The sequence below is a fragment of the Emys orbicularis genome, chromosome 2, assembly GCF_028017835.1.
Source record: "Emys orbicularis isolate rEmyOrb1 chromosome 2, rEmyOrb1.hap1, whole genome shotgun sequence".
Lineage (NCBI taxonomy): Eukaryota > Metazoa > Chordata > Testudines > Emydidae > Emys > Emys orbicularis.
The window spans coordinates 64,245,855-64,268,414 of NC_088684.1; the positions used below are offsets into that span (position 1 = coordinate 64,245,855).

The window sequence follows — 22,560 nt, forward strand, 5'->3', positions numbered from 1 at the left end:
CTGCTGCCAGCAGGGAGAGGACTGGGGGTAGTCCTCCTCTCTGGTCCCCCGCCCCAGGGCAGCCTGCCTGCTGCACCCCAAACGCCTCATCCCCGGCCCAGCCCCAGGCCTCACACCCCCTCCCACACCCCAACCCTCTGTCCCATCCCAGAGCCCCACCCAGCACCCAAACTCCCTCCTAGAGCCGTAGGCAGGGGTGTGTGTGTGTGTGGGGGGGGGACTTGGATCTGTTCTGGGCACCACCCAAAATTATACAAACCTGCCAACCCTGTGCTGTATGCTCCCACACACCTGTAGAGCTCGCAGAGGACAAGGACTGGGCTGTGAGTGAGGGACCATGCTGAGCTACCCATGGCTACAGTCCTCACTGGGCACCTTCCTTCTACTCCTGCTCTGCTGCAATGCTCTGGCCTTGGTTGTGCTGCAGAACAATCTGAGGAACAGCAACGAGAGACCCATCATTGGTAAGAAGAGGAGCGACAAGGGTGGAGGAGAATGCAGGTGGAGGGAGGGCACGGAGGCATCTTGACACCCCTGCTACTGAATGTGACAGAGGTGTGATTGTGTGTATGCACTGGTGTACAGAGGCAGGTTGAGCAATACACACCCTTGTAACCAGGAGGGAGAGAGGGAGCAGAGGGTGGTTAGGGCAGATGTTAACACAAGAGGGTCAGTTGGAGGAATACATTAAAATAAGGTAAAAATACCTTCTCCTTCCTCCAAAACCCCTCCCCCTCCATACCTCCAACACCTCTGTGGGGTGTTGGCATCCTGAGTATAAAGCTTCATTGTGTCAATAAAGAGCCATCTTCTCACTGTTTGAACTACTCACCTGTTATGATGGTGTCTGCCTCAGCAATAACGGTAAAGCTTGCACTTATCCATCAGGGATAAGTCTTTATTTTCTCTATCTAAGGCCTTGTCTACACTACAGGGGAAATTCGATCTATGTTACACAATTTGAGTTATGTGAATAGCGTAACTCAAATCAACGTAGCTTAGATCTACTTACCGCGGGGTCCACACTACGCGATGTCGACTGAGACCCCCTCCCGTCAACTCCCCCTACTCTTCTCGATCCAGTGGAGTACAGGAGTCGATAGGAGAGCGATCTGCAGTCGATTTATTGGGTCTTCACTAGACCCACTAAATCGATCGCTGTCCGGTAAGTGTAGTCAAGCCCTAATGCTCTCTCCCAGATTGCCCCCCCCCCTTAGGTAAGGTCGTACAATTATCTCCATTTTACAGATGGGGAATTGAGGCACAGAGTCATTCAAGATTCTAGATCTGTTTCACATCTTTTCAGAAAAGCTCATCTGTGCCTTTTGAAATAAGAACAGGTATTGATTTTTTTTTTAAAAGAATCAATTTTTTTCGGAGCTGGTTTGTTTGTTATGAGTTCTTGTCAGTATCTCCGAGTTTTGCTTTCAATATCTAAAGTAAATAGTGAGCGTTTAGTCTGCAAAAGACAGGCTGGAGTCAGACGTCCATACAAAAGTTAATGGAGCTAGTAGATCAGTTTACACAACCTGAGGATCTGGCCTGGTGTTTTGGATAATACAGTGTGGGGTTCACAAGTTTTCACAAGCTGTAATACAGTGAGTCATGTGGCACAGTTACACAACAGTCTAGAAAAAGTTCTAATGTAGAATTTAGAAAATATCCAACTATCGTGTAAATTTTCATAACAAGATATTGTCTAAGGCCCAAATCATGCAAACATACATGTGCTTAATTTAAAGCACATAAGTAGTCCTGGTTTCATTCATTTCATTCACTACTCACATACTTAAAGTTAAGTTCATGCGTAACTGTTTGAAGGATTAGGGCCTAAAACAGTATTAGTTCTAGAATTCAAATAGATGTTATTGTAGGTTTTCATATGGCTAATATTTAAGATATGGTTTTAATATCTCAGTTAGGTATTTTTGAATTTTGAAAATAGAAACAGTCCACAAAAAGGTAAAAATGGAAAATTCTAAAATATTGCCTGCCAAAATGACTTGCAACAGATTCATTGGGCATGCAGTAAGTAATATATACGGTCTGTCACCTCACCTCTGATACATATAACTGTGGTCCCAATCTTGCAATCCAATCGGAGTGGGCAGACTCCTGAACTAATACGGGATTCTGTTAATTCTTTGTGACTGTGTGAGACCAGGGTCCAACTACAGGGATTAGGCTGTGGGCCCAGGGCATTTGATTTTAAAATCTTTGGAAATGGCATCTTGCATTAAAGTGTTCTGCTGGCCAATAATGTTATACAAATAATGGTATATTAGAGACACTTTACTTAAGCTCTAAATAAATTTAAATATAGAAAATATATTTAAAGAAAGTTGTGGCACTAATCAGAATAATAAGGCAGGGAATTTAAAGTTCACACTGTTGAAATGCTTTTATTTGACACCACATTGCTAGGCAAGCTCATTTACTTATTTTTCCAATTTTCTCATAGTTCATTGTACATGATTAGATGTAACACTACTTAATGTGATTTATGTCTCAAATCAGTTAGCGAAGGGAATGGGAGATTTTGATTTAATTTGCCGTGTTCTGGACTATATTTATTGCAATTTGTATAGCACCAATCAACTCTCTTTTCTGGTCCCTTTAGGGATATTGGCACAGGAAAGTCTCTCTAAAACATTTCGTAAGTATGGAAGATCCTACATTGCTGCTTCATATGTGAAGTTTATAGAATCTGCTGGTGCACGAGTTGTGCCAATAAGGTAGGCTCCCTTATAGAAGTGGGTGGTAATTCCTGGATTTGTACTGCATAATAAGGGCCTAACCGAGAAAGGTTCTGGATGCATAAGTGCTGAGTCACTCTGTACTTTCAACTCCTCACAGAATATAGAAGGAGCACAGCATTTTGCAAGATCTCTAGGAATGGAGGCTAGACTCACAGCAAGCTGGTGCCTGCCAAGGCAGTGTATTAAAAGTGTTTCTTCATCTTCAGACTTAACATATGTACCAGTTGCTAGCTGCGGTCTGTGAAGTTTCCAAATACATGCTATTTCAGGGCCATATACACCTCTACCCCGATATAACGCGACCCGATATAACACGAATTCGGATATAACGCGGTAAAGCAGTGCTCCGGGGGGGTGGGGCTGTGCACTCCGGTGGATCAAAGCAAGTTCGATATAACGCGGTTTCACCTATAACGCGGTAAGATTTTTTGGCTCCCGAGGACAGCGTTATATCGAGGTAGAGGTGTATTGCCATGTGTACATAAATAATGCTAGGATTCAGGGAATGGAGGGAGACTGCCACTAGTGCTTGAAGTGTCCAGATCTGATTCCTCTCATACTCTAGCTCACTAACTACTACCACAAAGAGCTCTATGTCTTGCAACTATTCCAGGTACTGGATCAAAGTAACATTCTGGCTTATACAGGCAATAGGCTGATGCCAGAAGAGCACTTCTTGGCCAAGAGTAAAATATAAAACGATAACAGCAAATACAATGTTAGTAGGAATTAAAATAGTACCTAGATGTTGCTACAAAACAAAAATCACAAAAGTTTCAACCATGCACGAAATCTCTCTTCATAGCCGATGTTTTGAGGATCCCATTGGTCTTCCCCAGCTTTCTGAATCTCCCTGGAACTTTGATCTGAGAACCTGAGGCAAAACATGCTCCTTGTCCACAGAGACTGGCTCTTAACTAAAAAGGTGGCTGGGGCAAATTGAGAAAGCTAGGACTGTGAATGTGGCAGGGGATAGCCTGAGTGTGTGTGTAGCAAGCAAGTGGGGCAATTCTGACCTTGCTGACACAGGTGTAAATTAAGAGTAACTCTACTGAAGTCAGTGAAGTGTAAAACCAGTGTGAGAAAGGAATAAGATCTCATGCCTATAAAGCACTGTTAATAATATATTGTGCTGCAGGCTAATACACGACAGGATTCCAGTAGGGAAGAAGGCAAATGTATGTTGGAATTGCATGTTGAAGGGCTCAGTTGTCATCCTTACTCGTGTTGGGTAGCAACTTACTCTGTAAGTGGTCTCTTTAAAATCAATGGTCAAGGTCATCCTCTTGTACAAATAAGTCCATGGGAAGTTTCCTGGGGGATGAAATCACTACAAAGATCTCCTTGAAGAGGTCATCCCACCAGAGGCGGATTTACCATGAAACAAACAGTGCTGTGGCACGAGACCCCCAATGACACCCTTCATAGAGTATCTGAAAAGTAAGGTACCATTCATAACAGTGAGGGTGGCAGATTTTGGCCTTTAATGACCTAGAATTACTCTCTTCTTTACTTTTCATACATACTTCTTATACACTTTCCATGCTCATTGCAGATGGCTTGTATGAAATATCTTTGATATTTTAATGGTAAAATGTGGTGAAGTTTCAGATAGATCCTGTAACTATCTTTGTTGGGATTTCAGACTATATCGTTCAGAAAAAGAGTATGACAAAATTTTCCAGTCTATTAATGGGTAAGTTTTGTGCATCAGTCTCTGTTAAAATATTCATTAACACATATTTTAGAAAGGCTTCATGGTATCAGAGCCACTGTTGTTTTACTGTTAAGTTCTTGGTTTTACCGCTGGTGATTCCAGACTCAGATACTTTGTTTTCCTAAGTAGGGAATGCGAGTCTAATCTTCTTTTTTCTTGCAAGTGTGTGCTAAGTACTGCACATGCACACATCCCTGCTAAAAGAGGGAATATTTGTGTCCATTCCTTAGCAATGTGTATCTATCAGATAGCTGCATGATATTGTGTCAACTGAGGGCCTGATTCTGCCACCTTTACTCATGCCACCTTACTCCATGAATAGTTTCATTGGGGTTACTCATGGAGTAAGCTGTGATTCAATGTGAGTAAAGGTGGCAGTGCTAGGTCCTTAGTTTGCAGACTGTTTGTGACACACCTTGAGTGAGAGGTGGCACATAGCTATCCAGCAGCAGGAGGAAGCCAGAGAACGAACTGTAACTCAGAGTGACAATTCCTTCCCTGGGGAGGGAGTAACTTATTTCACTCCTTTTTGTGAAAACTCTGCTGTCAACCTGGCTATTGGAGGGGGCAGAGCCAAGTCTATTCCCACTCCTTATCCCCTCACCACCCACCTACTTGCAAAGGGAAGTAGTGATCAAGTAGCTGCTGCTTACCTTTCATCCCCACTCATCTGTGATCAGAGTTGCAAACTGAAGAGGGCTGCACAAATGAATAAGGGTGGGCCATACCCCATCTGCTTCCGTGCTCTGTTAAGTAAGGGCTGTGAGAATCTGACTGTAAAAGAAAGTATCTGCATCCATTGAATCATAGATGGAAGCTTCAGCTCAGAATGCTATATATGGCCTTTTATCTTGTAAAGCTTGTATGTTTTAGCTTCAGGTTCTTCTCACTCTGAAAATATTATCTTTAATTATCAGCAGGCCCCACCCCTTTTTTGAAGTGTTGGAATTTACTGTAGCACATAGACATTGTGATCATATGGTTTGGTGTTTGCCTCCAGTGAGTTTAGGTCTCAGGGTTCTTATCAGTCTTGTCCATGTTTACTCATTATATTATGCCTAGACCTGTAGTTATTTACATGTAATAATACTTTATTGTTTTTCAGGGTACTTTTCCCAGGAGGTGGTGTTAGTCTTAAGACTTCAGAATATGCTAGGGTTGCTAGGATATTTTACAAGAAGGCACTAAAGGTAACCACTTAAAGGAAAAACTGTTCTGGTTATTGTCAGTGTTCAGGGATCAAAATCATGGGAGGCTTATATTTGGACAGTCTCCAACTGGACTGCAATATATTCCTGTTAGCCTGTTAATAAGTAGCTGACTGTTGGTATGTGTGTGTAACAAATCATCTAATAGCTTTAGATGCAGGTCTGAACTGAACACCTCCAAACTTCAGAAAATTATAATCTGAACTTTAAGGTTTGAGGCCCATCGCTAAATAATTTAAGTGAAGTCAATTGTTAATGTCTTTACGCTAAATTTTACAAATAATGTTGTACAAATAGTCACCCTTATTGCCAACACTTATACAACCTTTTTTAGTATCCAGTGTATTTTTTACGAATTGGAAGTGCTCAGATGTTCTGCTCAACACTAAATCAGGCCAAGATTTTCAGGGGTTTGGGTGAGTGCTCAGCACTTTCTGAAAATCAGGCCCTTTAAAGTGTTTCAGGTTGAGCACCCAAAAAGTCAGGACCTCAAAATAATGGGTCACTTCTGAAAATCTTGGATACCCTATTTGCTAACTGAGGTTAACATACTTACCCCAATATATTTAACTGTACAAATCTATCCTAGCAATACAGATATTTTACTCTCTCTTCTACTATGCATAATGAAGGCAGATATGAGCTATGGTGAAGGAAATAGCCTAATAAGTATCCTTTTTCCTATCTGTTTCCTCCACCTCTTAGATTTCATCATTGTCCTCTGATCTCTGGGAGTTGGGAAAGTCTGTTTACATGTGTATACAGAGCCGAGAACACTGAAGCCTTTATTCTTGACTGGGGCCTCTAGGCACTGGTGCAATAAAAAAAGTAAATAATGATACCATCCAAAACCAGGGAATATTTAAATGTTAAATACATTAATTCTGTACATATACAGTTTGCTCAAGTCATACCATTATATAGTGTTAAAGGGAGTCTAAAGAGACGCCAAAGTGATGTTATTTACAACTTCTTTTGGCACCCACCCACTCCAATTCCCTTATTCTTCACCTGGGCAAATAGATTTCAATAGATCTAAGTGTGTCTGAGTGTGTGTGTCTGGGAGAGGAGAGTGTAAGTTAATGCGAGTCACTCATTTTATGAATTTCCTTTGAATTTGACCCCCAGTAACTGCAAATCAGTACACAATACCTTAGAAGTAAGCTTGATTCATCACACAGTAATGCAGCCAGGTAGGAAAAAGTTCTTTACAGAGAATTATCTAGATTTATATGGATAATCGTGAGGCTGTTTCTTTTGGAATATGCCAGTGATGCTCTGACGCATCACTGAAGATAAATAATTAATTCTCATTTTCTAAGAGTCAGTTTTTTCAAAGGTTAGTTGTGTCCGACTTGGCCTATCTTGAAGTAGAAGTCTGTTCTTCCAAGGTCCTGGTGGCAGTGAATCTCTCCATTTTACGAATCTTTTACCTCTAGAGAGGTCAGTCTCTCTCTCTCTTTTGGTGGGAATCTTTATAGTGGAGCTGGTCAAAAAAGCGATTTTTATGGATTTTTTTCATCCAAATTCAAAATTTCAATGAAAACCACTGTAGCAAAGTCTAATTTTAAAAAAAAAAGTGACCAACCCTAAAGCATAATATGTACAATGAATAAGATGATGCAGCATCAGGGAACATTAGCTTGCAATCAGCATTCCTACATACCCTGCTGTGCAGAATATAGCATACAGCAGCCTAGGAAAACAGTGATATTTTCTCGCTGGTATTGGTTGATAGAGATTATTTCAAAATGGTAGGTGCTTTGCCCTGAATAGTGTTGTGTCTGATTGTCTGTGCTCCAGGTCTTTCTCATTGCACAGGAGGCCACTGTGAAATAACTGGGGGTCAGTACAATGTGTGTTTGGTCTGATGTATACACGTATTGGAGGGTACGAGTCACTTTTCTAGCAGTTTGTTTTCTCCCCGCCATCTTTTTTCTTGGGCATTGCCATCTGGTTATCATAGACCCTGAGATTGCAAAGGCTTGCTTACCTTTTTGTAGTGTGAGTAGTCTCATTTACCTCAATAAAACTATGCACGATGTATTAAGTTAAACATGTGAGTAAGCATGCAAGGGCCATAGTGTCTGGTGGGGGACCATACAGTAAACAGTAGTGATCATGAAAATGAACATTTCACAGCAACTCAGTAATTGCTTGCGTGTCAGTACTTTCATACAGAGAGTTTGAGAGAAAATCTTTTTAGACCTGGTCTATGCTAGGGATCAGCAACCTTTGGCACCAGTCTATCAGGGTAAGCCCCGGAGGGCCGGGACAGTTTGTTTACCTGCAGCATCTGCAGGTTCAGCCGATCATGACTCCCACTGGCCGCGGTTCACAGTTCCAGGCCAATGGGGGCTGCGGGAAGCAACACAAGCCGAGGGATGTGCTGGCCGCTGCTTCCCGCTGCCCCCGTTGGCCTGGAACGGTGAACCGCGGGAGCTGCGATCGGCCGAACCTGCAGACGCTGCAGGTAAACAAACTGTCCCGGCCTGCCAGGGCCTTACCCTGACAGGCCATGTGCCAAAGGTTGCCGATCCCTGGTCTATGCAATCAAGTTAATTGAAAATTTAGAAAGTAATTTCCAGTTCTTTATACATAACCCTTCTGGCATTCTGTTCTCTATTTTACTCCTGATACATGTGTGCTGTGAACTGCATCTTTTGAGACTTAATTAGCACTATAAAATACTAATACATTTTATAAGTGCAAAGTGAACTATAACAGTCAAGAGCATGTTTGCACATATGAAGATGACTGGAATTTCTACTGTTCTTTTAAATTCATGTCCATGTCTCTTCCCACTCTGCCTTGTCAAATTCAAAATAAAAGATTACTTTGGTGTGACTGTGTTTTTAAATCACATGTACCTGCAAGGGGTGAATCCTAGTCCATTTGAAGCCAATGGGAGTTTTGCCTTACACTTTTCTCAGCTACATTAGAAAAAAAAATTCAGTCTTTAGTGATGTTAAATATGTGGTTAGCATCTAGGCTCATTTTTAGGCACAGCGACTCTAAGGGGTTAAGGGCTTGATTATGGTTTCACTTAAAAACTTAAAACAAATTATGGGAAGCCTATTTATAGTCATCTGCCATGTAAATACTAGATGTGTAAAGCTTGCTGCTCCTTTCCCTTACTCTGGTGCACGTGAGGAATGAATGATGTCAAAAGAGTTTAAATATTTTACAGATAAGATTGATGTTTATTTTAAAGCATTTTTTTAGATTTTTATCAATTTAAATTTTCACATTTGCAGGAAATTATGGGGAGGGTGAGAAAATAGGGTGGGTCAAATTGTTATTTAATGACAATAGATGCTGAAATTCAACATGTTTAAAGCTTTATACCATTTAAATACAAATTGTCATTATCACATGTCAAAATATACAAAAGTAATTACTCTTAATGAAACGCTAGTGTGTTCTGAAGCAGCATTTTCCTTACTTTGCTTATCTGTAAATTTCAGTTATCACTGATGGAAATATTTTTTCATGGATTTGTGTATGTATGATGAAATTGACTTTTACTAGTATGTATCTAATATCTAGTCCTTCCAAGCCTAGCTCTAAATATACTGTAATACTGTTGGAGCTTCTTTGCATAGATATTTAATATTTCAACATTTTACTGTAGAAGTAAGGATCTCTGTGAGCTTTTAGGGTCACAGTGTCAGTGATATAGTTAAGGTAGAGGTAGCACCGTAACGTTCTGGAGACAACAGAGCTTTTAAAACCCGCGTGCGGTCAGAAAAACTACTGTGTAAAAATGCCACCTTCTTACTGTCCAGATCTCTCTGAGAATATTCAGAGCCATTTATTTTTTAGGAGACAAAAATTAGTTTCATTCTGGTTTTTATTAGCTATTCTTTCTTTCTTCCCTTCCCCCAGTTTTGCCCTTAGCTCAGATTTCACATCAGTTTCATTGTTTTTAAGGTAACAGTGGCACTTCTATTTTATGTTGTTTAAAGTCAGAATTTCTTCTCCAGGAACCTAGGGCACAAAAGTGCTGGCTATGCAAGCGTCGAGCACATAAAGGGGCTAGATGTTGCAGCACTCCCTGTCCCGCATAGAAATAAAAGGATGTACTATTTGTTAATGCATAGTGCTGTGCTTGCCTCATGGTAGGAATGTCCTCATTTCATGGTTCTCATGTCCAGGCCACTCACAAGATTATCTGCCAATACCCTAGAAAGGTCCAGTGCATATTAACATGTACTTAAATTACTCTGTGTTGACACATTTCTTGACTTTTTTGCTTCTTATTTTTAAGGCTAATGATAAAGGAGACTATTTTCCTGTCTGGGGAACATGTCTGGGACATCAAGAGCTTACATACCTCACCAGTGAGAAGAAGTTACTGGTTAAAACAAAAACTGAGAATATTTCACTCCCACTGACATTTACCACAGGTGAACATTACAAATATTATTTGGTTTCACAAGAATCACTTTACAAGAAAAAATATTAAAAGGGGAGAGAGAATCTCTAATGAGCCAACATTTAAGGTTGAAGATTTGGAACAGGTGACTAATGTTTTTATTACGTTGATATTGTTGCTTCAGGAAGAACACCAATAGAATTCTATTAATGTAAAATAAGAGGTCTGAGAGCAAACTATTTGCAGACCACAGGTATATACAGAGAAGCCAAAATCAAAATTGTGGCTCTGTACAGCCATGAACTTTGGGGAACTTTCATCCTAGACCCAAAATTTAGGTCTAGTCCCCCAACTCTGTAATGAGCTGACTAAAATGTTTGGATCCAAACACCTCCAAGCGCTGGAGACATTTGCATTAGAACTTTGCAGATTGGCTCACTTCTAATCATAAATGGCAGCACTGTTCTTCTTGGTGGTATAAGACATAGCATTGAAAGCAATTGGTCTACCTGCAGAATGAGATGCAAGTCAGCATATGGGTAGCAGAATCTGACTCTGAATGATGCTTTCTCTGGCTTTTTCCTCTTGCAGCAATGAGCAGGATTTCTCCAACTAATTCCCAATAATTAATGGACTAAATGCTGTTGCCTTGCCTTATTTAGACAAATTCTGCCTTTCTTAAGTACATAGAGTAATATTGTAGCAATGCAACGCCTCTTGTTGGTCATCCTGGGAATTAGCTCTTCACCAGCTTCAGAGCGCCCCTACTGGCTAGTGTCTCATCTGCCACTGGACCCCCATGTCTCTCCCAGACCCCGGTGCCTCCTACCCTGGGGTTCTGCCCCTGGCAGTCCCCACACTCTGGGTCTCCCCTCTCAGGGGAACCCCAACCCTCTATTCCCACCTTGCCTCAATGGCTACTGCCAGTCATCATCCAACCCCTGCTCACTGGGGCAGACTGCAGTCTGTCATGGTCACTCACCATTGGCAAGAGGGGGTTTGGACCTGCTGCCTCTCCTAATCCTGGGCTGCACCTTTGCAACCCTAGTACCTGCTTTAGGCCTTCACCAAGGCCTGCAGCCTGGGGAGTTGCCAGGCTGGAGCTCCCCAGCACCGCTCTGTCCCAAATACTCTTCTCTCCCAGGCAGTCAGGTCCTTCTCTCTCAAGAGCTAGAGAGAGACTGACTCAGTCTCCTGCTTCACAGCCCTTTTATAGGGCCAGCTGTGGCCTGATTGGGGCGTGGTCCCAGCTGTGGCTGCTTCCCCAATCAGCCTAGCCTTTTTGGCTCTCAGCCCCAGCCCTCTCCAAGGGCTGGCTTTTAACCCTTTCAGGGCCAAAGCGGGGTGACTGCCCCGCTACAAATACCTTATCTTGTGGGTAGTCCCACTGAAATTAATGGTAGAATAAGGTTCTAATCAGTGTGAGCAAAGGTGGCAGAATCAGGACCTCAAGAGATGAGGGTTTCAGCATATGGCCTGGTGAGAATTGCTAGGCTGAAGTCTGCTGGAGCTATATTACAAACATGGGGTTTTCTTGATTAATAAAATCTAATGAAAGAACAGAATCAAAAGGATTTGAAATGAATTCAGACAGTACTTTATCACATGTATCCCCATCCTATTAATGATGTTCCATTAACAATACAATAGTGAGAATATTCCTTTGTCTTTTTTTGTACAAGCTGCAAAAGACAGCAGGATGTTCCAGAATTTTCCAGATGACTTGTTGCAAAAACTTGCCACTGAGCCTTTGACGGCACACTTTCACAAGTGGAGTCTCTCCATGAAGGTATTTGATTACATGATTTAGTGAATCCAAATGAGTTTATTCTTCTAAAGCTAGAAATATAACACATTTTTTCTCTCATTTGTTTGCTGCAGAATTTCAGAAAGAATGAGAAACTACACAACTTCTATAAGGTTCTGACAACTAACACAGATGGAAAGATAGAGTTTGCATCCTCAATGGAAGGTAGCGATCAGTTTCTAATGTAAAGTGTGATTGTTGTTGTTATTATTGTGGAAGATCTCAGTGAGCGTGGTAGTGGTGTTACTAGTTCATAATACAAATTTAATGTTAGGATAATCAGTGAAGTGTCAGCACTGCCTGCCTTTCAATTGATTGGAATGTGTTCTGTCTGGACTCTCGAGATAACCTACGTCTTCACACTTTGCTTTCGATGTGCATGTCTCTGAGTATACGTGTTCCCTCTCTCACCCTACTGCTCCACACCAGATATGTCAGCACACTTTATCAATAGAATATTTTCAGTGCTGAGGGACAAGACACCACTTCCATTTTTTTAGTTTAAACCCCTCCTCAATGCAATGTGTCTATTCTGGAATTCTGCTGCTGGCTGTCTACTGATACTGATGCTGCCTCTCCATGTTGCTCTGTTTATCTGTGCCTGCAGCACAGGGAAAGCTGGTAATTGCTGTCTTCCAAGAGACTCCTGCATTACCAGTGCCTTTATCTGGATGTTTAACTCCAGAAGCATATGTCTTGATTCATTAGAGAATGCTAGAGAGAGGATTTGGTCATTGTTCTACTAGAAGCTATGCAGTAGGCGAAATATATGTTGTATGTACATTATAGACTAGTACTGGAGCTGGATAGTAACTGCTGTGCAGTTAACAAAACTCCTAGCACTCGCTCATTTTTTTTTTAAATTAAACAATTCTTTTTTCAGTTTGTTTTAGTTGCAGTATTAAAAATCAGATTACAAAGGGGGAACAATAACCTGCAGAAACTTGTTTATATAGAATGAAACCCTTTTTCGTTTAACAATATATATAATTTTAATTGTAACTTTAAGTTCTCATACTATATAACTGGCCTAATTATTTTTTTTAAACTTAAATAAATATTGTTCTTGGCCTGAAACCTTGTATATGAAATTTTGGGTAGGAATAAATTTTTACAACAGAGATCCAACTTGCTGCTTAAGGCTTTGTATTCCTGTTAGAGAAGCCACTAATTATTAGTGAGATCTGTAGTAATATATTCATTGTAATAAAATTGTGCATGCAATGACTTAAGTGAAAACCTAGTATGTGCACTGATGGAAAATTTGTTTATGGCAGCATATAAATACCCTATTTATGGTGTCCAGTGGCATCCAGAAAAAAGTCCTTTTGAATGGAAGAATATCTCAGGCATACCACATTCCCCATCAGCTGTGAAAGTAACATATTACATAGCAGACTTCTTAGTTAATGAAGGTAAGGTTTTGTTTTTTTCATTTTTATATATAGAAAATTCATTTAAAAAAAGATAAAGTAGTAGAATGTTCTCTGTGGGGGAAAGGTCCCTTTTTCAAGTGTCAAAACACTATACCTTTGATTGATCTGTGAGCACATACTATGCAAGCTTTCAAGGCTTATTAAAAGGAGGGACACTAAATAGAATGGTTAAGTAAAAATAACAAAAGCTAAGCATTCTGATGGAAGCAGACAAATTCCTTTCAGTAGAGAGTAATTTGCCTGAAGGAGAGTGTTGATTTTTAACTTGACATAAATTCTTGAGCAAACACCAACAACCAGGGCCGGCTCCAGGCACCAGCTTAACAAGCAGGTGCTTGGGGAGGCCAAGGGAGAGGGGCGGCACCTGCGGCAATTCGGGGGCGGCAGGTCCCTCACTCCCTCTAGGAGCGGAGGACCTGCCGCTGAACTGCCGCCGCCGATCGCGGCTTTTTTTTTTTTTTTTTGCTTGGGGCGGCAGAAATGCTGGAGCCGGCCCTGCCAACAACCAATGAAACTTTAGAATTGTTAAGGCTGCACCCTAGGAGAACTGAAAGCTCTTATTCACATCCCAGTCTCACTCTGCCTTGGGCAAAGTAGGTAGAATGAGATAAAATATCCTATTCTTTATTTCCAGAAACGGCCTCAGTTTTGTTTTATTTGGGGTAATTACAGCAGATCCAGCAGAGGGATGGACAAAAATAAGTAGGAAACTGTCTCCAGGCTCAGAGAAAGACCAATGCATTTTCCTCTTGCAGTGCAACAAGGCAGTCCAGCCTAGCCACATCACAAACTCTTCTGTGTTAGTCTCTTAAGGTACAGAACTTAATCCTCACAGCCTCTCTCTACAGCCCTTACTCCATTTGGCTGAAAAAGCTTCCACAGCCCAGGAAGGGATCTTCAGACAAGATTGACTACAATGCTACTGGCCTCCTGAACACTCTTTACGTAGTTTGCATAGATCAGAATCCCTCCTGCCTATTTCTTCCCTACCATAAAAATAAAATGTAGAATGAGAAACACAAAATATTTGCTTAATAGAGAGCAGGTTTAATACAAACAAGAGAAAGTACTTTCTCATAACACAAAACTACCCTGTGGAACTCATTGCCATGGGAATCTGTGATCACTAAAAGTAAACTGGGTTCAAAAAAGCACTAGATGCATTCAGGGAGGATAGGTCCATGAATGGCTATTATACAAGATGGTCAGGGATGCAACCTCATGCTTGAGGTAACCCTAAACTTCTGACTCCCAGAAACCAAGTGGAGAAGACAGGGATGGATCATTCCAACTGCTCTTTTCTGTACCCCTCCCACCCCAAATCTCTGGTTCTGGTCCTTGTGGAGAGAGCACACTGGGGTAGATGAACAATTGGTCTAACCCAGTATAGCTTCTTATGATTGATGGAGACACAGCAACTGTGAGGATTTAACAGCCAATCCATTCTGATGAAACATAATTTACTTTGTTCAGTGGTATTTCTTACAACGTTATGTTAATTTTAACTTGAGCATGGTCCCGGAAGAGAAAAACTGAACTGGTAGGACTTTTGTTTGCAGTGTTGTTTCAGCTATGTTGGCCCCAGGATATTAGAGAGACAAAGTGGGTGAGGTAATGTCTTTTATTGGATTTAGGTCTGTTGGGGAGCAAGACAAGCTTTTGAGCTATACAGAGCTCTTTTTCTGGTCTGGGAAAGATACTCAGAGTGGCACAGGTATATATTTATTTGGTCTTTAGGGAAGAATTCTGATCATAGAACAGCAGGGTTGGAAGAGACCTCAGGAGGTCATCTAGTCCAACCCCCTGCTCAAAGCAAGACCAATCCCCAACTAAATCCCCAAATGGCCTCCTCAAGGATTGAACTCACAACCGTGGGTTTAGCAGGCCAATGCTCAAATCATTGAGCTATCCCTCCCCCTACATATATTTAGACATCTGAAGAAGAGTTCTGTGTAGTTTGAAAGTTTGCCCCTTTCAACAACAGAAGTAGGTCCAATAAAAGATATTAATCTCACCCACCTTGTCTCTCTCAGAAGGATTTTGTTTTCCTTGCAAATACAATCTTTCCCAACTTTGCAATTTCTTTAAAAAAAACACCTATATTTGTATTGTTTTTATCTAAAATATAAACACAACATATATAAAAACACGCACAAGATGGAAATACAATATTTCAACAAAAATGGTAAAACCTGGGGGAAAACGAACCCAAAACAAACAAACCAACCTCCCAGACTTAAAACAAGCCAGTGTGGGCACGTTCAGACCACTGATGGCTTCAGTTCCATCCTCTCCTCCCCTCCCCTCCCTATATTATCTAATAGTCCGAACATTTCTAAATACAAATATATTTTAAGTCAAATATAACCCTGTATATACTATTGGGCATTCTAGAATATGTATAATATATTCATACCTACAGATTTTATGTATACATATAGAATCAGAGAAGATTAGGGTTGGAAGAGATCTCAGGAGGTCATCTAGTCCAACCCCTGTTCAAAGCAGGACCAACACCAACTAAATCATCCCAGCCAGGGCTTTGTCAAGCTGGGCCTTAAAAACCTCTAAGGATGGAGATTCCACCACCTCCCTAGGTAACGCATTCCAGTGCTTCACCACCTTCCTAGTGAAATAGTGTTTCCTAATATCCAACCTAGACCTCCCCCACTGCAACTTGAGACCATTGCTCCTTGTTCTGTCATCTGCCACCACTGAGAACAGCCGAGCTCCATCGTCTTTGGAACCCCCCTTCAGGTAGTTGAAGGCTGCTATCAAATCCCCCCCCCACTCTTCTCTTCTTCAGACTAAACAAGCCCAGTTCCCTCAGCCTCTCTACTATGTATATTAGAACCTCAGAATTACAAACACCAGATTTACGAACTGAGCAATCAACCACATGCCTCATTTGGAAATGGAAGTGCACAATCCGACAGCAGCAGACACTTAAACAAAAAAATAAAATAAAGCAAATACAGCACAGTACTGTGTTAAATGTAAACTACTAAAAATGTAAAGGAAAAGCAGCATTTTTCTTCTGCATAATAAAGTTTAAAAGCTGTATTAAATTAATGATCCGCTGTAAACTTTTGAAAGAACAACCATAGCATTTTGTTCAGAGTTACGAACATTTCAGAGTTATAAACAACCTCCATTCCATACGCGTTCATAACTCTGAGGCTCCACTGTATGCATATACATATATACAGACTCATCACATCTACATTTACAATTGATCTGGTAAATCAAATATAAATTAGTATGAAATCTAAAAATGAAAAATGCAAGATAAAATGATATTCACAGTATGTCCAATGCTCTGCACAAATTGAATAACTAATGTTATTTAAGTAGCAGAGGGGTAGCCGTGTTAGTCTGAATCTATAAAAAGCAACAGAAGGTCCTGTGGCACCTTTAAGACTTCACTTGCATCTGAAGAAGTGAGGTTCTTACCCACGAAAGCTTATGCTCCCAATACTTCTGTTAGTCTTAAAGGTGCCACAGGACCCTCTGTTGCTTTTTAATGTTATTTAAGGTTATAGTGTACTTTACATGTCAGGAGTGTTGCCTATTCTAAAGGACTTGTGGTCACCGTAACACAATCCATGAGCGGCAGAGCTAGTGAAGAGATTCTGTCTAGCGGTGCAAGTTGTGGTGATTAGTGCAGATAATACTTCAGTCAGCAGATGGTGCTATAAACCTCAGCTTAGTGTTAAACGGTTAGTCTATGCACTACAACGTTATTCAGTTGTTCTTATTGCTCAGTTCAGATCAACAAAAGAGTTCAGTCTAGCTGGTTATCTGCTAGGAGCTGGAAAATGATATAAGTGAATATTACTATATATATATATATATATATATATATATATATATATATATATATATATATATATACACAAGGATGCATAGGAAAACTAATTTTTAAACTTCTTGAGGTACGCTTTTCAGGATGAAACAAACATTCTGCTATTTTTGGTCAAATCTGGTCTCAGTCTTTGAAGTGTCTGTGAAGCTTCAGAGGGGGTTATGCAAAATACTGTGGAACCTTCTAAATCTATAGTGAAAGTGGATGGGTATTTGATGCTGTATCTGAGGTTGGTCCCCCTCAGGATTTGCTTTATGCCACTGAATTATAGGTGCTGAGTCTGTGCGTGCTCTGGGGCTGGAGCACCCATGGAAAAAAAAAAGTGGATGCTCAGCACCCACTAGCCACCCACCGATCAGCTGTGGCAGAGGAGAGGTGCTGGCGGGAGCAGTAGAGTGGGGGCAGGGCCTCGGGGTGGACCACCCAGCCAGGAAAAATGAAAGTCGGCACCTGTGCATTGAATGCAACCCTTTTTTTGTTGAGCTCAGCTGAGAAGGCAGGAAAAAGAGAAAATTTGTGGTCTTTGTACATAAAGGTTTCGGGTTTTCTGGCAGCTTTCATTAACGTTACTTTAACATTGAACTTCAATAGCTTGAAGACGATGAGTCTGGGCTTGCCAGACTCCTGGCTTCTATTACCAGGAATTTGATGAGCCCTTTCTTCCCCTCTAAACCCTCAGCAATGCCCAAGAGGCAAAAGTTGTTTCTTTGAGATCTGTTTTCTAAGTCATCCTGTTTTCTTCCACTTTGTCTAGTCTAACTTTCTTCTTTAATTTCCTTTTGTAGCTAATTTTCCATGTCAGCCATTTGAGATTTTTATATCACATACATCCTTAGAGAGGCCACAAATGTCTTTTGACATTGAATCCAGTTGTGAGGAATTCCTTTGGTGCCATGATATCCTAGGTTCTGCTGTGGCCTTGCGGTCTCCGCTTGCAGCTGCTTAGGTGATTCAGGCTCAGATCTTTTGTTGCCTTTTCATTGGAATCCATAGTCAACAGTTCGAAGTTTATTCAGGGGATTAATTTCAACTTTGATGACAGAAACGTATTGCCAGTTTGCCAAGAAAGTAATTATTAGAGATGAATTGATATGTAGGGAGTGAAGAGGTCTGGGACTAGGTAGCCACCTTCGTCATGGGTACCATGTGACCCCCAACTTTGCGATTTCTGATAGGATAGAATTGCAGTGTATTAGTTCTGGTTTTGCAGATGTCTCTAGTGCTGCAAGAATCAAATTTTTAGTAGCAGTCATTGCTTTTAAAAATGAGCATAGTCTTCCATGATAATAAAGTATCTTTATTACTAGTATCCTTTGGAAAAGGTAGCTCCACAATTTCCACCACCAATTTAAATTATTATGTTGTCATTGTTATTTGTTAATAAATTATTATACCACTGTTTGCTATAATTGCATATAGAATAACTGACTTCCACCAAGCAAGATACTATCATAGATGATGACAGTGAAGTAATTTGTACTTTTAAAATGTCTTACAGCCCGGAAGAGCCTGCACCATTTTCCCAGTAAGGATGAAGAGACTGAAGCATTGATTTATAATTATGTCCCTGTTTTTAGTAGTGCATTTTCTAAGTTTCAGCAAATCTATTTTTTTTGATTGAACATCCATTCCCTGGTGTAGGATAGCGATCTGTAAATAGTTATTTGTTGCAAGTTTCATAATTAAACTCATGTTGTGCATTGCAAGTGGCAGAACTCCAGAATGCTTAACTTACCTTACAGTGATTTATCCTATGTTACCTCTTTAGAATTGGTTCATTAATCTGACAAATTTTCATTCAATGACATAATAATTGCCCTAGATCACATTTTTAATACCGCTTACAGGGAAATAAATTTTACCTCCAGGGATGGCATCTTGATTGTGCTTATAAATTAGAAAAGAATCAGGTTTATTAAAAAAATGAATAATACTCTTGTCATATATTTGAAAGAAATAAGTTTACTTCTTTAGAACATTGTGGGCTCTGTGATAGCATATGTGTTGTTTAGTCAGATCTTTTAGCATAATTCTGTTCTCTTGGGAAAATATCAAGAACTGATAACTGAATGGAACCAGAGCCCCACAATGCTCTATGGCTTGACCAAAGGTGAAGCAGAAAACTATTGTCTGAGAAACTATCATGCTCGTGTTGCAGTGGTAGTTACACCAAATAAAGAATGGGTTTGTATTAAGGACTCTGAAATCAATTCTCACAGACATGTTAACCCAAATATATATATATATTGCTTTATTACTGTAATTATATGGGTAATTAGATAAGGTGTGTTGTGTAACTAAAATAAGAAAGTTACTAACAAGAAACAAGGAAGGTATAGCATATATTTTTGGAATGCTTTATACTTGTGCTAAGTTTAGAACTATGAACTGTACTCATGTTCAGCTTATTGTGGCAATCTACTAGCAGTTAAACTGTTGCAGTCCCTGGTTTTGTACATGTAGTTCTGTTCTTTGTATCCATAGAGTCTGTCAGAAAATGAGATGTACGTTCTGTTGAAGCTTGTGAAATAAGCACCATCTCCCAGGTACAGATAGTTATTTGAACTGGATCTGGTTGGTACAGATGTCTTTATGTCTTGCAAAATAGGTATAAGACCAGATGAGGAAAGAGATATAAGGCTTTGTTAATACAGTGGATTTGAGGATTTTCTATCTGTTGTAAACAAGTGGGGCATAAATATAAGTCAAAAGGAGCTAATACTTTGGGACAAACTGAATGCTGCAAGACGGCTCTCCAGACCAGTGATGTATTAACTTTCTGTATTGTGCTGATTTATCTATTTTTGATTAATAAACTGATTGAGCCTGGGTAATGTCTTATCAATAAAAGAATTGAACTCATTGGTATCAACAGAATGAAACACTATTTTGATTTTGAGCTTGACAGATGTGTGCTAGTGTAACCAAGCTTGTGGCTGAGAAAATGATTTGTCCTTTAGAAACACACACAAAAAAATAGGGAAACATTATTGCAAACTGGCATAAAAAAGTGCATGCAATGCCATTTGTGAAATAGTATCTGCTATACATTAGGCAACTGTGTCTGGGGAGCCTATCCCTTCTAGAATTTACATAATAGTGAAGGTGCAGTATAATTTAGGGACTACACACATCAGTTAATGTAAATCCATTTGGAGGGGAGAGTTAAAACATTGATTCACCTACTGCTCCTTCCTTCAAGTTCAGTGAGCTTTGGATCAAGTGCTTAAGAAAGATGTGAGACTGAAGTCAGTCAGTCAGATTTTGGCTCAGGCTCTGAATTTAAAAAGAATGACTGCCTAGTGTTCTCAATGATGCTATTATGTATAATTAGGCTTTTTTTGTAACTGTTGGGTGAAATCCTGATCCTTCCGAAATTAAGGGGAGTTTTGCCATTGACTTCACCAGGATTTCACCCCTTGTTTTTAAACATTTTGATGTGATGCCTTTCAGAAAAGTTACTAGCTGGGATCCATACTGCAGCGATGAATGTCAAAGACCAATCTTTTAATGCTGATACGATGTAATGCTTGTAATTGTTAGGCAGCTGCATTTACTGTACTGTTTCCTTTTGCTTTGCCTTGCAACACATTACTTGAATTTAAATGGGTCTTCTCGATTCCTGAAAAGTTTGTTCAGTAGTGTTGTGATGGGGCAATCAATTTCCTTTTCCTTTTCCTTCGCAGGCCCAAACCTCCCATTGAAGTAATTTTGTTATGTTTTTGAAACTTTATTGATTTTATATATAATCTAAACACATAACAAAACAAAACATGTATAAATATGTGGGCAAGGTGGAAATACCCTATAAATAACAAAATTCAATGTTTACTATTTGCAAAACCTGGAAAAAACAAACCAAAAGCAAACACACAAAAAACCTGGACCCATAGACTGGTCATGCAGCTAAATAAGTGAGAACATAACCTATGAGCATCAGGGACAAATATATAGGAGGCAGTTTCTTTTTTAATTTTCCTGGTTTCAATGGCAGTTTTGTGTAGCTCATTTTCTAAGTGAGCCATCTGGGCTTTTATATCACAACATCCTGAGAGAGGCCACGAATGCTTTTTGAGATTGAATCCATTAGGACTTCTTTCAGTGCCGCACTATCCTGAGCTAGGTTCTGCTGTGGCTTTGCAGGCTCCTCCTTCAGCTGCTTAAGCGATTCCGGCTTAGGTCTTTTGTTGCCTCTCATTTTTTCATTGGGGAATCCATAGTCAATAATTTGAAGATTATCCAGGGGATTAATTTAAACTCTCTAGGAAAGTAAATATTAGAGTAGGTCCGGGACTAGGCAGCCGTCTTCCTTGTAGGTACAATGTTCCATTGAAGTCAGTTTATGTGAGTGAGGAATTCAGGTTTTGAACCTAAGGTCTCCAGAATTGAAAGTTAGTAACACACTGTACTTCCGGGCAACACGTCTGTAGCACAGGTGCTGCATTTCTCAGGTCATTCAAGAGGGTGGAAGACTCATTACTCATGACCTCACAGCCACATTGGCTGGCTACAATTTAGCCCTTAACAAAAACGACTGGAGATGCATTCATTAACATTCTATAAAGCAAAAATTGCATCTCTAACTACTGTCAAGAATCCAGCCCAGTGCTCTCAGAAGCATGGGTGTGGATTGGCTGGTGAAGTCAAATTCAGTGTTTGCATTTCACTATTTCTGGGTACTATTACACTTAAACTCAGGAAAGCTTAGTTGACAGGGAACATTGTAGATTACTTCTGCAAGTGCTTGACTACTTCAGTTTAGCCCAGGCGTTCTCAAACTGCTTTGCCTTCAGCATTTATAATAGTGTTAAATATATAAAAAAAAGTGTTTTTAATTTATAAGGAGGGCGGGGATTGCACTCAGAGGCTTGCTAAGTGAAAGGGGTCACCAGTACAAAAATTTTGAGAACCACTGATTTAGCACAATGCAATTCTGTGCTGTATTATATATCTACTAGTAGCCAAAAGCCCATGCTATCACATGGGTGTAATTCATAAAATCATGTGGCTGAGAACTTAAAAATTGGATGGTAACAGACCATGAATCCCAGTGATGATTCAGCCTGGTGATATTCTAAACAAAAAGAGCTCTCAACCATGCTTGTAGCTGTTTCCATTGCTTCACATTGACTCCCCAGACACTCTAAGCTTCAGAGTGATGCACAGAGTGACAATCCTGGACTCTTATATAGAATACTGTGAGCCTGATTCTATTCTTACCCCAATTTTACATTACTGTAGTATAATCCTGATTTCAATAAAATTACTCCGGAGTCCTGACTCTCACCCGTGGGAGAAGAGCATCAGGTCCTATATCTTCATACAGGCTGTAGTGAGCCGGTGTGGCACCCCTCCGTCTCCGACAGGGCCGACCTTCCTCCAATCCCAGC

At 40.3% G+C, this 22,560-nt stretch overlaps 1 protein-coding gene across 1 annotated transcript; it reads left to right on the top strand.

Annotated features, from left to right (window-relative positions):
• The first annotated feature begins 337 nt into the window (after nucleotides 1–337).
• LOC135874767 (gamma-glutamyl hydrolase-like) lies at nucleotides 338–18,787 on the top strand. Its single transcript, XM_065399693.1, has 9 exons — nucleotides 338–464; nucleotides 2,621–2,735; nucleotides 4,405–4,455; nucleotides 5,582–5,666; nucleotides 9,955–10,093; nucleotides 11,745–11,851; nucleotides 11,944–12,034; nucleotides 13,147–13,284; nucleotides 18,669–18,787. The coding sequence occupies exons 1-9, from the start codon at nucleotides 338–340 to the stop codon at nucleotides 18,785–18,787; spliced, it is 972 nt and encodes a 323-aa protein (XP_065255765.1).
• Nucleotides 18,788–22,560: the final 3,773 nt, after the last annotated feature.